Source organism: Geospiza fortis, unplaced genomic scaffold, assembly GCF_000277835.1.
Source record: "Geospiza fortis unplaced genomic scaffold, GeoFor_1.0 scaffold186, whole genome shotgun sequence".
In the NCBI taxonomy this organism is placed as follows: Eukaryota; Metazoa; Chordata; class Aves; order Passeriformes; family Thraupidae; genus Geospiza; species Geospiza fortis.
Window position 1 is genome coordinate 5,731,968 of NW_005054331.1, and position 14,419 is coordinate 5,746,386.

General features: G+C 36.0%; 2 protein-coding genes across 3 annotated transcripts in view; one reads left to right on the forward strand and one right to left on the reverse strand.

Moving 5' to 3' along the window:
• DEPDC4 (DEP domain containing 4) overlaps positions 1-544 on the reverse strand; it is a 13,383-nt gene extending 12,839 nt beyond the window's left edge. The window contains exon 1 of the mRNA XM_031057542.1: positions 373-544. Coding sequence (XP_030913402.1) covers positions 373-544 — 172 coding nt within the window. The remainder of the gene's footprint in view (positions 1-372) is intronic.
• Positions 545-3,476: 2,932 nt separating this feature from the next.
• SCYL2 (SCY1 like pseudokinase 2) overlaps positions 3,477-14,419 on the forward strand; it is a 30,391-nt gene continuing 19,448 nt past the window's right edge. For both annotated transcript variants that reach the window (XM_031057553.1, XM_005421614.2), the window contains exons 1-6: positions 3,477-3,679; positions 7,650-7,807; positions 11,646-11,790; positions 12,434-12,583; positions 13,202-13,423; positions 14,257-14,373. In XM_031057553.1, the coding sequence (XP_030913413.1) occupies positions 3,503-3,679; positions 7,650-7,807; positions 11,646-11,790; positions 12,434-12,583; positions 13,202-13,423; positions 14,257-14,373 (969 nt within the window). In that variant the 5' untranslated portion in view covers positions 3,477-3,502. The remainder of the gene's footprint in view (positions 3,680-7,649; positions 7,808-11,645; positions 11,791-12,433; positions 12,584-13,201; positions 13,424-14,256; positions 14,374-14,419) is intronic.

Consider the following 14,419-nt stretch of genomic DNA (forward strand, 5'->3'; position numbering starts at 1 on the left):
GCTCGGAGCGGTGCGTGTCCGCTGTCGCTGGAAATAACAGTAAATACTTCATCCCGGAGGGCTAGCCCGCAGGAGGCTGACCGGGGTTTGTGCAGTGCCCAGGCTGGGTTTCACCTGTCACCAGGCGACAGACAGAACCTTGTTCGTGGATCTCGTTCCGTGAGGTTTTGGTAGGGATTCAGCTAAAGCTCGGTACTGAAATGGTGCATGAAAGTTAAGAAATTGACGTGCGGCGAGGGCAGCCTTGTCCAGTGCTTCATTGCATTTGACCCTCTCGATTTTTTTGTAACAAATGCAAAAGTCTGGTTGTGCTTAAAAAATGCTGGGGTTTTGTCCTTTTATTTGCGGTGACTCAGTTGTTCCAGCACTTACTTCTGTGGATTGATCCTTGCTTGGGGCAGGGGGATAGGATGCGATTGGAGAGCATGAAGTAGCTGTGTGCCAGCCTGCTGGTCTGGGTTCCCAAAGAGGGATCCCAGCTTGTTGTAGTTCGGAGTAGTGATAGTGTGTATTGTACTGCTGTGCAGTGTGCACTCACAGCCATACATCACATGAAACTATGAACTAGTTTGAGGTTAAACTGCGGGGTTTGCATTATGCAGTTTTTGGGTTTTTTTATGAATGAGAATTGAAAAATGGTGGGCAGTCTTTGTTGTGGATTTCAACTGCCTGTATTTCAACATTTTGAATGTTCTGCCTCTTTTCTGAATGCAGTGTTGGTTGTTGCTTACTACCTTGCTAAGTAATTGTTCTCATGCTGCCGTATGATTGCTGATGTACATCGGCATAAAAACCATTACCGATTGTGAGGGGCATTCATGAAAAAACATATTGAAGATGCAGATTTTTTTAGGATTAGTTCCAGGTTTCACAGACTCAGAATCAGTAGCATCGATATTACTCATGAAATTCAAACAGGAAGAGTTCTTAAACATCTATTGCATGTCCTGTGTGGCTTGTACAGACACTGTTATACTTCAGATTTTGCATTTGTCTCATTTATTACCTTTTAACTTGAAATGCAAATTTCATTGTGGGTGACTGACTTTATTGCCACTTGGTTATTATTTTTTTTGGAAATACTAGACCAGTCTTAACTGAACAAACAAGTTTTCCTACAGCAGAGAACCAGACTTGTGTATTTCAGATGTGGTTAACTCATCATGATTTGTGGTATTAGAGATACTATCCAAAACAAATATTTTTGGTGGGGTATGGATTCTCTAGGTACCTTGTTCCTGTTGACATATATAGATTGTTTTACTGAAGTTTGTGATAGCAATTGTGTTTATAAAGCAAAATATATTATTTTAGCTTACATTCAGATGTTGATAAGAGGATTTCTACAAATTTACAGTTAGGTAGATGTAAGCTTTAAATCACATCTGCTTATTGAGAAATAAGTTTCTTGGTACTGCTTGCTCAGAAGGTAAATTAAACAATAGTTTGCCTACTGTCAGGCTGGAGGGGAACAGGTTGGACAGGGTCTACCAGGCTTGAATTTTAAATTCTGGCACTTCAGATACTGGAGTGCTGTTGACATTCTCACCTAGTGGCTTTTTCAGACTACTCACTGCAGTTTGTCTGTCACCCACAGCAGAGGACACTTCTGTTTTAATGAATACTACACCATTTTCCCACCATCTCTGTAGAGAAAGTTTCCTTTCAGATTTACACAATGGAATTTGAACATGCATCCACATGCATTTTCTTCATAATGTTTCTGCAGTTAATTTTGCAAAGTGTTTTAGGGTCCTAACAAGATGATGTTGCATTGGTACTAGAGAAGATTTGATGGCTGGGAGCGAACAAAACAATGGAAAAAGCACGAGATCTATACCCAAGTAAATTAGATTTGGGATTATCTTAAACTTGTTAGGATTGATTTTGTAGTCTTTTAGCATATAGAGTTTGCCCACAGAATAGCTGCTGAATAAAATTGCTGAGAGCTGGAAATGCCTATAGATCCTTTTTAGAATAATCCATGATCCTTGTTTGTGCCTATTTATTAGTTTCATGAAAAGTTTCTTCATACAGGGATATTAGCCAGTGTCTTCCTAGAAGTTTGGTGTATGGCTGCACAGTTAGGACTTGCATGTGTTTTTCCATATAATGAATCATAAAGTAAAATTAATTTCTTGTAATAATGAAATTTAAAATACTGAAAATAAAATTACTTAATAAAGGAATTCTGTGTTTCCATAATTTATTTCAAGGTGTGTTCTCAACAAAACACTAACTATATACCAAACAAGTTTGTAGTTATTCTTAAGATTGTCTTGTTGATTTCAGACACAGTTTCTCATATCTAAAGAGTCAAGATAGAGTAGCACAGATGTTCCTCATGCAGTGCTGCACTAAGATTTGCTCGGGGCTTGGCTAATACTGTTACACACAATTGCACTGGAGGGAATTGTCCCTTAACACAGGGAACTTTTTAAAGAGTTTTGTTTAGTATGTTTATTACCTCTTTTACATTTAAAGACCTCTATTACAAGTCTGTCTTCGCAATTGCAACCTAATCAGATTATTTGTCTGGATTTGTAGTGGAATCAAATCTATAGTACCAGGGAGAGGAGGAGTGCATGTGCCGGTAACTTCAGTGTGGTTGATTTTGGTTAAGTTTGACTGAAGGATACAGATGTTTGTACATCTTACTTGAAAGAGAGACTGAAGAAATATCCTGAAGTGTTGCTTTTGAATATACTACATAATACTGATTTCAGGAAATAATTTCTTCTTGCATTCTCTTTTTCTTTGCTCTCACAGATAAGGAAGATGAATGTCTATATCTTTTTTCCTGCTGTTTGTTTGCTGCCTTCATTCTTTCTAGTGTAGACATTATCAGAGAAACAATTGCATAAATAGCTTCAGAACTTGTATCTGGCAGAATAGGCAAGTCAGATTTATTGAGAAAATACAGAAAACTCTGAAAGTCCACACTACAGGGGAAGATGAAGTAAATTGGAAACTGCTACAGTCTTATAGCTCTAAAATTTGAAAGATGATGTGAGGAAAAGTTTCCTTGCACAAATTTGGTAAAGCATAAAAGGACAGATTTCTTGTTTCCTTCCCATGCACTTAAGTTCATTAATAGTTAGATAATACAAATGGTAATGTCAGCAGTCTGATGGGCAAAATACTGAATTTTGAGCTTGTGTTTTGAAAAGCACTGCGTAGGAAAGAATATTTCTGGTTTTTACTTGCTGTCTGTACAATACACATCCATTATTTTGCTGGCCTGGGATCTTAAGCAATCCTTCATGTCGGACAAATGAGTAATTCTGTGAGCACTGGAATTAAAGGAGTCTGTTTTCCTTCAGATTTGTTTCTCTATTTGATGGATACTAATACACAGAGTGTGAACCTTTCCTGTCGGGGCACAGTTTATGAATCCTTTGCATTATTTGATTACAGTTTCCAATAAATGGTTGAATTGAGAGGACTGTAAACCTTTTTTTTCTTGTCGTAGTAGGATAAGCCATTGGTGCAAACTGAAACCATGGAGTCCATGCTGAACAAGCTGAAGAGCACTGTCACAAAGGTGACAGCTGATGTCACCAGTGCAGTCATGGGAAATCCCGTCACCAGGGAATTCGATGTTGGGCGACACATTGCCAGTGGTGGTAATGGTCTTGCTTGGAAGATATTTAATGGAACTAAAAAATCAACAAAGCAGGTGAGTTATCAACTAAAGAGCTGTGTTTATAAACATTAGATGACAGATTGATTGGTAGCAGTTGGTAAGTGGCAGTTAAAGTCTGACTGGACAGACTCATGTTAAGGGTAGTGAAATGACACAAAAAACTCAGCGCTATTTAAGTACATATATAAGATATATAAGTATTACTTGCTTTAAGACTTTTGTTGGAGAAAGAAGTGGTTCTACATTCATAGCATACAATTTGGAAGCAAGATCAAGAATTCATCTGAGTTAAAAGTGGCCTGACAAGAAGTTTGCTTTACCATGGATTGGTTCCCCAGTTTGTTGCAGCTGGCAGCTTTTTTTGGGTAACAATTCTGGCTTTTTACATTTTAAAATAACTGTGAAGTATGTCATCATTTGTTGTCGGCAAGACTGTAATATTTTGCTCAGCTACAGTGCAGAAATTGAGCAGTTAGAAATTTTGAGATACTGTAAGGCAAGGGATAGAGGAGGAGGTTGTGAAGGAAGTTGGTTATGCTTTCCATGTGCTGCTTTCAAATCAGTATTGTTCCTTTTTAGTTTCCTTAAAGTATTAGGGTTTAGAGCACCAGTACTCAAATATTTGACTCATTTGAAATGGCCTGTATAAATGAGTATAGGACTGTGACTTCAGAAGAAGGTTTGCAAACAACAGAGGTTAAGAATTATTATTACAGAAAATTATTTTGTTACACTGGAGAAATGTGAAAAAAGTCTTTTCGAATTCAGGGAGGAAATACAATTTTCGAAGTGTAAATGAAGTGTTAATAAATTATGGTCTTTAGTTAAAAGTAATGCTAAGTAATGTGAAGTCACTTAGACAATGCAACAGCTTGTGCAAATATACCAAAAAGAAATGGACACAAAGGAATGTCGTTGGAAAATGTTTATACAATCTGTTAGATCATAGGCAAATAAACAGTAGCAAATCCATATATATAATACATAGAATAAATAATCTGCAAAGAATGTGTAATCTGATTCTGTGTGAGAGAGTCTGAAAAATGTTTAATCAGGTACTTTTGTCATATTTTCATGCATTTTTTAGCTGGTGCAGAGCTCTGTGCATCTTTTATTTACTGAATTTACCCAACATAGCAGTTGGCTGGGGCTTTGTTTTTGGTCTTACTCAGCTGTACAAAGTGATAACATTGGAAGCGTGGTAATTTTGATAGGTTTTATACAATCATATGTGCCCAGTAAGCATTTGATCTGTAGCAGATATATCCTTAATGTCTGGAGAGTTGTAGCAAGTTTCTTTCACTGTATAGTTGACAGAGTATATGTAACTAGGTTCCTGTCAATCATGTTTTTCAAGCCTTGAATGGGTGCTCTGACCAACAGTTTTAGAGAGTTTTAGTTCAGATGCTCCATGTGGTCCTGCAATATATCTTTAAACCCTGACTAACATATGTGCAGTTGTATGCCATCATTAGTAATTAAAAATACAGCAGCAGTTGTGCTGCATGGAATTTTAGATGGCTGGTCTTTTGACATGCAGTTACCATTCATTATTAACATTACCAGTTAGGTAACACCATGTCAACGTTCACTTTGCCATTGCAAAACAAATTGTGCTGCAATACAGGTTTATGGTGTGTTGTATTGCAATATATGTTCTTTAACATTATTTTTTTATTTCTCTCCCATGTACCTTCTGAATGTTCTTTGGGCTGGCTGTCATTTTCCAGGTGATAGCAGTCACTTTTGTGAAGTTGCACATGTCTGCTGTATTACAAGTGTGTATATCTAAGTTGAAGCTACAAGGTTTTTTTGCAGTGTGTATTGTACTCAGACAAGTAGGATGTAAGGCCTTAATTAGCCCTCTTGTTGTCACTTTACCACAACACAATAGTTAAGTCTTGTGAGTCTAATAGACTTAATAGTTCAAGTCATTGTTACCAGATAAAACAACTACATTTGGAGGTTTTAATGTTACAGCAGCAGATCCCATGAGAAATCTTTGTTTTCAGGATTATTTTTGTTCCTATTTTGAGTCAGTGGACAGTTACAAATATTCCATCTCTGGTGACAATAGATATCTATAACTTTATTCTTCTTTTCTGAGTTCTGCCTGGTTCCTGCCTTGCTGCTTTTCTAGGATTTCTGAATGTTTATCTGTTATTATTTTTTTAATGTACCTTGTCTTTTCTTGCTTACTGTGTAGGTGACTTAGTAACAACCTAACAGAATGTGAGGCAATTACTTACCTGTGTGTGCATATGTTTGTCTGGTGCTATTTCATAGCTGATCTGCTGCTGTTTGTTTGAAAGATTTATGAGTCACTCTAGTTATATATAGGTGTATAATTTCACAGTATGTATTTCAGCTCATCTTAGATTTATTAACTTAGACTTTATGCACTTACACTTTTTTTGGCACAATATGGCACTCGTCCTTCTGCTTAGAAAGTGCAATCATAAATATATAGTGTAAGGTCACAAAGCACTTGCCAGCTCAGTTGTAAAGCTAGCAGAAGTCAGAAGGTAAGTCCCCCAACAACAAGGCTACTACTTCCTCCAGCGCTAAACACATTTCACATTAACAGAGACTCAAAGCAAGACAGTCAAGAGGGACCTAATGGCCTTGAGTCAGCTGGTTAAGGCTCTGAAGCACAAATTGTGTTCTCTTCTGCCAGGTACAGGGAATTATGAGCTTAAACAAACCATGCAGGATTGCAGCAAGCACCAATAGAACTTAGACCCATCACAAAATATTCAAACCATAACTGATTTAAGTACTTTCTGATTCTTTTCACTTGTCATCAAACAGAAGTTTTTTCAGAGGTGCAGTGTTTATTTGAAATTTTGTTATTGGTCATGTACTACTCAGTGTATGTCTTCCATCCCCTGTCATTGCTCTTCTCTGCCTTGTGTTAATGTTTGATCCATCACACCTAAAAACTGGAGCAGGGAGCCAATATGGGTAGTGGCAGGAAAAGTGTACTTAGTTGAGTTAGTTACAAGTATTCACCTGCTAAAGGCTTAATGAAAATAGCAAAAAACCAATTTTTTTGTATTGGGCTGAATTTCAAATTTTGGATAGCCTATTTCTAAAAGTTTATAGGGTTTTATTTAATTAATAATGAAGTTGCTCTTGTGAGATTTTAATTAAAGTAATGGTTATAAAATGTGCAGTAAAAGAGCATTGAGTTCCTCTTGGGACTGCAAACTGTATTTTCGTATTATTTTCTACTGCTTTCTAACCTTTATTATTATTCATAATGCTGTTGTAGCAGCATATAAAAGTCTGTTTCATGATGAAAGGTTTTAATTCCTTGTTTTCATCAGTTGATAGATTTCACATTAACAACTTCCCAGATGCTGATGTAATCCAATTTTTTTATTTTACATCGACCTCTGTAATTTCAAAGTTTCATACAGATTTCTTAATTTTCTCCTGCTTCAGTTGCAGAAGTTGGAGAGGATTTCTCTGTTTTTAATGTTTTTGGTTTTTACACATCTTTAAGCATTACAAAATTCTTAGTGTTTTATCATGTGAATGGTCTGACCAGATTAATAGATTACTGTGGCTCCTTTGTCAGATTGTACTGGTTTGGAGCAGAACACTAAGACAGGACTTGGTTTAATAAAGCAACACTTGATATATACTCAGAATATTTTAACTGTTCATAGTAGATATAAATGCTTTCATCTGCTTAAAATCAAGCTGATTTCTGACTGTGGATCTGCTGCTTTGTCACTGTGTAGGTAGGGGTTATAGTTTACACATTGCTGTTTATACAATAAAGGAACATTAGTACTTTAATTCAAAATATCTATTTCAGGGTTTATTTACAGTAACCTCTCCCATGACTGGAACTAAATAAGGTCAGTTTCTTTGTTTGGTTATCGTATTGGTGGGATTATACTGTTGATTCAAAAACCACATTTGTATATAATTGTGTGTAGGCTTAGGTTTCGTCTGTGTTATATACTGAGAGAATTCTGTTGCTTATTTTCAGGAAGTGGCTGTTTTTGTCTTTGATAAGAAGCTAATAGACAAGTACCAAAAATTTGAAAAAGATCAGATTATTGATTCCTTAAAACGAGGTGTTCAACAGCTAACTAGGCTTCGACACCCTAGACTACTTACTGTACAACATCCATTAGAAGAGTCCAGGTAAGCTGTAATAAAGTAAAGAACAGTTACTTTTAATCATTGTTTTGGTAGTGGATGTAAGCTGTGTGGAACATTCAATACATGCAGCTGATGAGATTCATGTTTAGTGTATTTATTTATATGACAAGGTATTCCCCCCTCCACCATAGCATGCAGTTTGGGTGTGAATCAAATTAATAATCTTTTGCTTGATTTTAGTCCAGTTGCAACTGTAAGGCTACACATGACCATTACATCATGAAAATCTGGTGCTTTAATTAATTTTGCTTTCAAAGAACTCTCTTAAAATAGTTTTCTCTCAAAAACTTTTTCATACATTTTGTTCCATGTATGAGATGTATTTAATACATGTGAGACTGGGGATTTTTGATAAATTGTTTGTATTGTAGCTAAATATGTGTTGAAAAGGCCCTCAAGTGCCAATCAAGGAAGACAAAATTCAGCACGTTCATCTAGCGCTTATTTGATTTATAAAAAGTTGGTCACTAGGAAGAATAACTGGTTAGTCTTACAGATATTTTGTTCAGCTGTAGGGATAACAGCACACTAAAATCTAACAAAGGAAATCAAGGTTTTATATTAAAATAGGAAGCTGATCCTGATACTACTAAAGAAGATGATGGAGGTTCTAGGGTTTTTTCCCCCAAAGAGGAAAGGGGTTGGACTAGATGATTTCCAGAGGTGCCGTTCTGTGATCCTAAATTGTAGCCTGATAAAGATTCATTATATAATGTCCTTCCTTTCTGTGTTGACTTTTTCCAAATGGTTTTTAGGAGCTGAGAATACTGTAGGAATGCTTCTTCATCTTTGCAATGCCTGCTTTGAGACAGGTTTATTGGCTTAAATTGCACTTGCATATTCATATCTATCTTTCTTCCAGTGCTAAACACATTTCTCATTAACAGGGGTTCAAAGCTGTCATTGCACCTATGATCTAGTATGTCCCTTACAATGGCCTAAAGAGAATCAATTAGGTTGAAGACAGCTCTCAGTACTCTACAGACCATTACATGCTAAATGGCCTAGGGTCATCTGAAATTATAGAGTATGCAAGTGAATCCCAGAGTATACCTCAGCCTTCTTCCAAAAATTGTCACAGCTTTCCAGTTGACTCAGCAACTTTTCCCCTGAACTTTGCCCTTCAGAAGAAAACACCAAGATTCATACCTTTAAGAAAGCTTTGGTGGTGTTCTGGTCAAGTATTTAAGCCTTTTGAGTAAAGGTAGCAGTGTAGTTACATCTGAGTTGTTTGTGAGTCTTTAGTAATGCCTTACATTTAGCTTCTGCTGTTTTTGTTTCCATACTCAGCACACTCAGCTGCTGGTAGAAACACCAGAAGCACAAAACCTGTAGAGTTGCTTGCTGTGCCAGAAACAGATGTAACAATTTCTGGAGAAGATTAATAAAATAAAGGTTTATGTAGAATATATGTGTGTGTAACCTTGTGCAAGCATGCTGTAAGATTGTTTTAGGATTTCAGGTCTTTCCAGAGTGCCTATTCTTGAAGAAATCTCTCGTGGGCCTCTAGCTAGACTGTACCTGACTTTTTTTTCTTCCTTTTTTCTTTTGTGTTTCCCTAAAGTAACGTACAGTTGTAATGAGCTGCTTGCAGCTCACCCATTATATTTCTCCTTTATGATGCAAGTAGATACTTGATGCACCTGGAGGGCTGAAGTAGATATGGAAAGAAAGGCCATACCTTTCTAACTCTAGTGCGTAGATAGTTTTTCCACTATTAATAGAATGTTTCTACTACAAATTATTGGTATCCAACATAGTTATATTTAATATAAATGTACGTAGTACATATAATGATGTAAAACCTCTTAACATGCATTTATGAGTAACTCCTTATTTATACTAAATATTTAATATGAGTGTGTTTATTTACAAATGGTCTTGAATTCCATTAACAGCACTGCAAAGCATTATTAATTTATATCTAGCTTGTTATTGAAGAAAAGGATAAAAAAACCAAATTGTGGATTAAGGCATAATATCATTCCTACCCTTTAAAATGAGTAGTGGTGTGAATTGGCCCTTATAATTTACTAGACATTGCATTTGTTACATTGTTTCTCTGTAGAAAGCATATGTGGTTTTAGCTGTCACTTTTTATTTTTTAAATGTTTTTATCTTATTATTCTGAATTTCATGTTGATATTATTCAGGAAACTGTTAAGGCAGCTGCCCTGTATGGCAGACATCACCTCCTGCAAAATTCTGCTATTTAATTAGATTTACTGCATCCCCCCAATACTGTGGCTTGGGCCCTTTTTTTAATTACCTCCTAAAGTAAAAAATAAACAGCCATATTTTTATTCCCTCAAACCAGGAGTAATCAGAGAGTTTGTTATGAAAACCACAGAATAACTGTTCCCTAGGCATTTTCATCTGTGCCCTAACCGTAACTAAATGGATAAGCTCTGTGGTAAAGCTGAAGTCAGACTGAAAAGAAAATGCTTTGTCTTTCTGTGTTCTCATTTTGACTTGTATTTATGATAGAAACAAATTTTATAACCCTAGCCATATTAATAGAAACATGAAAGGTATGTCATTATCATAATGGGAGGGAGGAAACCAAGCAAAAAATTGTGTCAGGTTGGCTGACACTTAGCATTCAAAGTATTTTACTGTTCAGTTGTTTTTCTTCTAGAGAGGCAGTAGATAAAACTAAAGTCTGGATGGATAGTAAGAGGTTTGTTTTCATGTTACAGTGGCCTTATTTTACTTTAAAGGTCAAGCTTGTTAATCATTGAAATACTTAAAAAATATGTGGTAGTTTCATGCTGAGATGTGTTTTCTGATGTTTTTATGGAGTGATCAAAAAGTTAGGCTCTGTCTTCTTGCCTAGAACTTTAGATTAAAAAATATATCTTTGTTATTGTTTTTTGGTTTCTGTTTTCTGTGTCCATGCTGATGCAGTATTTAGTGTTCTCATGAATTAATGATCCTTAAAGCAGGTATGTGTGCTACCATCCATGTAGTGCTTTCTGAAAAAAATCCCTTTAAAACAATTAAGGAGTGAATGGCAATGGCCATCCAGGGCCTCCACTGCTGTGCAGAGCAGTGTGAAGAATGGGGATGTAAAGGATGACTCTGTCTATGTTGTATGAAGCTTGGGAAATTGAGACATTTATTGGTTTCTGATATATAGGACCAATTCTGAAATTTGAAATTTTGACAGTGTTACAACCTCTTCTTCTGTTTTCAAAAACAATTGACACAAAAATGCATAAGCAAGACCATTAATTTTTCATGAAGAAAAAAATCAATAAAATAATTTAGAGAACAGTCACTTCCCATGAAGACTGCTGTTCATATAAAAAGTGTATTTGTGTTTTGCAGATCTTCTCTATCAGTTGTCAAAGAATATTCAGGTGCTCCTTTATATTATATTAATTTAGTTTCTAATCATTGTCTGACCTCATTAAGTACTGCTTCAGTCAGGGACATGTTGATTTTAGGCCTAGCTAGAAGTCTGATTTTACAAGTTTTAATAGTAATAAGAATTACTTGATCAATTTGTCCTGGATCAGGACAAGGAAAGCATTGTTTTTTAAAAAAAAATTTATGAAGCATTTTGTGAATCATTAGGGATTTATGTGAATGTTAGAGAATAAAATATCCTAATTCTAGTATTTTTTAAACTTCAGATATATTTATGTGTTTCTCTTCAGTATAATATTAAAAGAATTCAAAACCTGAAATATAACATGGCTTTTGGTAGCACCAGGTGCTTTGGCAATATATGTGGTGTTTGTATGGTTCTTTATTTGCAGTCAAGAGATATATTGCATTTATGCACAAGAAATTTTTTAATGCATTTCCTATACAGGGATTGCTTGGCATTTTGTACAGAACCAGTCTGTGCAAGTTTAGCTAATGTTCTTGGCAGCTGGGACAACCTACCTTCTCCTTTACCATCAGACATTAAAGAATACAAACTTTATGACGTGGAGACCAAATATGGTTTGCTTCAGGTATGGTACAGGTTGTCTTTATAATATTTTTCTGCTTTTAATTTTAATGATTTTTTTAATGAAGTCAGTACACTGCCAAAGTTTCGTCTGCCTATAGTTAATCAAATAATAGTGAGGTGAGAGGTAATAGTGCCCTGATCTCTCTAAGTGTAAAAGAGGATAAACACTAGAAGCTCTAAGGTGCTACTCTTTTTTTGATTGTTCTGACATGTAAAATAGAAACTTTAATTAATTTTTATTTTCCATGTAAATGTTTATGCTACATCTGTCACTTCCATATGTGAATCTTTCCTTTATGTTCTGTGGAGAACCATTAGCTCCCAGGTTTTGTTTGGTGAATATGTTGACTAGCTTCATAAAGCATTTTTGTTCTTCTGAGATAGTGTGACCTGAGAGGAGAGGGGAATGCACCACCACACTTATGCTGTGATAGTTAATTAACACTAGTAATCTCACCTGTTGATTACCCATCTGTGTTTAATTGCCTTCATGCATAATTTTTAAGGCATAGGCTAAAATATGAAAAATTGTTTCGTAGTTAACTTAGGAATTTAACTGTGACCATAAGAACAGAATTTTTGTAAATGTCTTATAGGATGTTTGGGGAAATATTTAACCTGAAATAATGATCTTTTATGAACAGGTTTCTGAAGGTTTGTCATTTTTGCATAGCAGTGTCAAAATGGTCCATGGAAATATTACTCCTGAAAATATAATCTTGAATAAGAGTGGAGCATGGAAAATTATGGGCTTTGATTTTTGTATCCAATCAACAAATCCATCTGAACAGGAGGTAATAATCTTTATATTTATCATCATTCAGTTTCAAATTCAGGTCTTTGCCTGAAACCAGTTTCATGATTTTGCATTCCAGTATATAGCCATTTATTTAATATTCACCTCTGTATTTTGTTGGCCAGAAGTCAGAACATATGGCACAGGTCTGGATTGAAGTGCTGCATTTGATCATCTCAGAAAAAGAGCCTGAGTGAGCTCAGTGGGGTTACAGTAGACTAGTGATGGTTTCAAACAGAGGCTGGAGCCTGTGCCACTTCTGCTCCCCTTCATGTTGGATGACTTGCAAGCCTAACTTAGTGTGTTGCACTTACTCGGTGCCTGGCTGCTACCTTTGAAAATGAATTCCATCATATCTCATGTTTCCCCATTACAGCAGTGCTTTGATTTTACATTTACACTTCCCAGCTCTAATATTCAGATAAAACTGCATCAGTGAATCACTCTAAGCTATAGACAGAGATACTTAACAGTTTTGCCTTACTGTGTTGATGTTTGATTCATAATTGAATTTGAGTGGCTTAATTATTTTTTGCTGCTTGAGTTTCTTTTTGAAAATTGTCTTTAAAATCCTTGATAAATGTACTTTTTTTCGCTTCTCATACTTCTCTTGTAGCCAAAGTTCCCTTGTAAGGAATGGGATCCAAACTTGCCATCCTTGTGTCTTCCAAATCCTGAGTATCTGGCACCGGAATATATTCTCTCTGTGAGCTGTGAGACAGCCAGTGATATGTACTCTCTGGGAGCTGTTATGTATGCAGTGTTTAATAAAGGGAAACCAATTTTTGAGGTCAACAAGCAAGATATTTATAAAAGCTTTAGTAGACAGCTGGACCAGGTATTTGTTCTTTTTATGGTTATTGCTTGTTGATTTTCGTATTTGAAAAGTTACTTCTGTAAAATAGATTGAAATATTGAGAACAGTATCAGTGCTCCAACATAAACCATCTGACAATGGTATCTTACCCTGCATACTGTTGTTATAACAAGGAAAAATATCATAGCAAAATACAAGAAGTAAAAATATGTTTAGAGGAGGTTATGTGTACCAACTTTATAAACTAAAATTGCATTCTTCACCTGATTTCTCTTTAAACCTGTTGAATGCTGGTCTTGTGAAATAATTACCTGTTGAGGTGAAGAGTATGAAACACCTGGCAGTGAATTACCTATGTAGGACCATTGAAGAGGGCTGGGTTTAGAGTGATTTGATCACTTGACATGGCAGTTGGTGTCCACTTAGCTATCACCATTTCACATTCTTTGTGGACTGTGAGTATTAACAGATAGCAGTGTCACAGTTAATTGGATCAGCTGACATAATGTCTGTTCATATGCAAGTTTCCTTTGTTGTGAGTTCTTTGGGTGCCCAGTGCCACACAGTATCTACTGTATTTTAATGTGTGTAGACAACATCTCAGATAATGACATTTACCCGTTTAAAATATCATATTTGTGTTCTCTGATAACCTGAACTACAGTGAGAAGTTTTAAAAAGAGATCGGACCTAAAACAGGTAGGCTCTTGGGAAACAGAGGAGACTGTGAGCAAGAAGAGAGGGATATCAAATGCATGGATAGAGAAACCATCAAGAGAACAAATGTACATTGGAAATAGTTACATGCAGAGTCTTCTGACTTCATGGTGTTCATGCTTGAATTACTTCCACAGCTGAGCCGTTTAAGCTCCAGTACTCTTGAGAACATACCTGAGGAGGTGCGTGAGCACGTAAAGCTCCTCCTAAACGTAGCTCCAGCAGTCAGACCAGATGCTGATCAAATGACTAAGGTCAGTCCATGGAAAATACAGCAGCCATAGGAAAGAGAGAAATTAC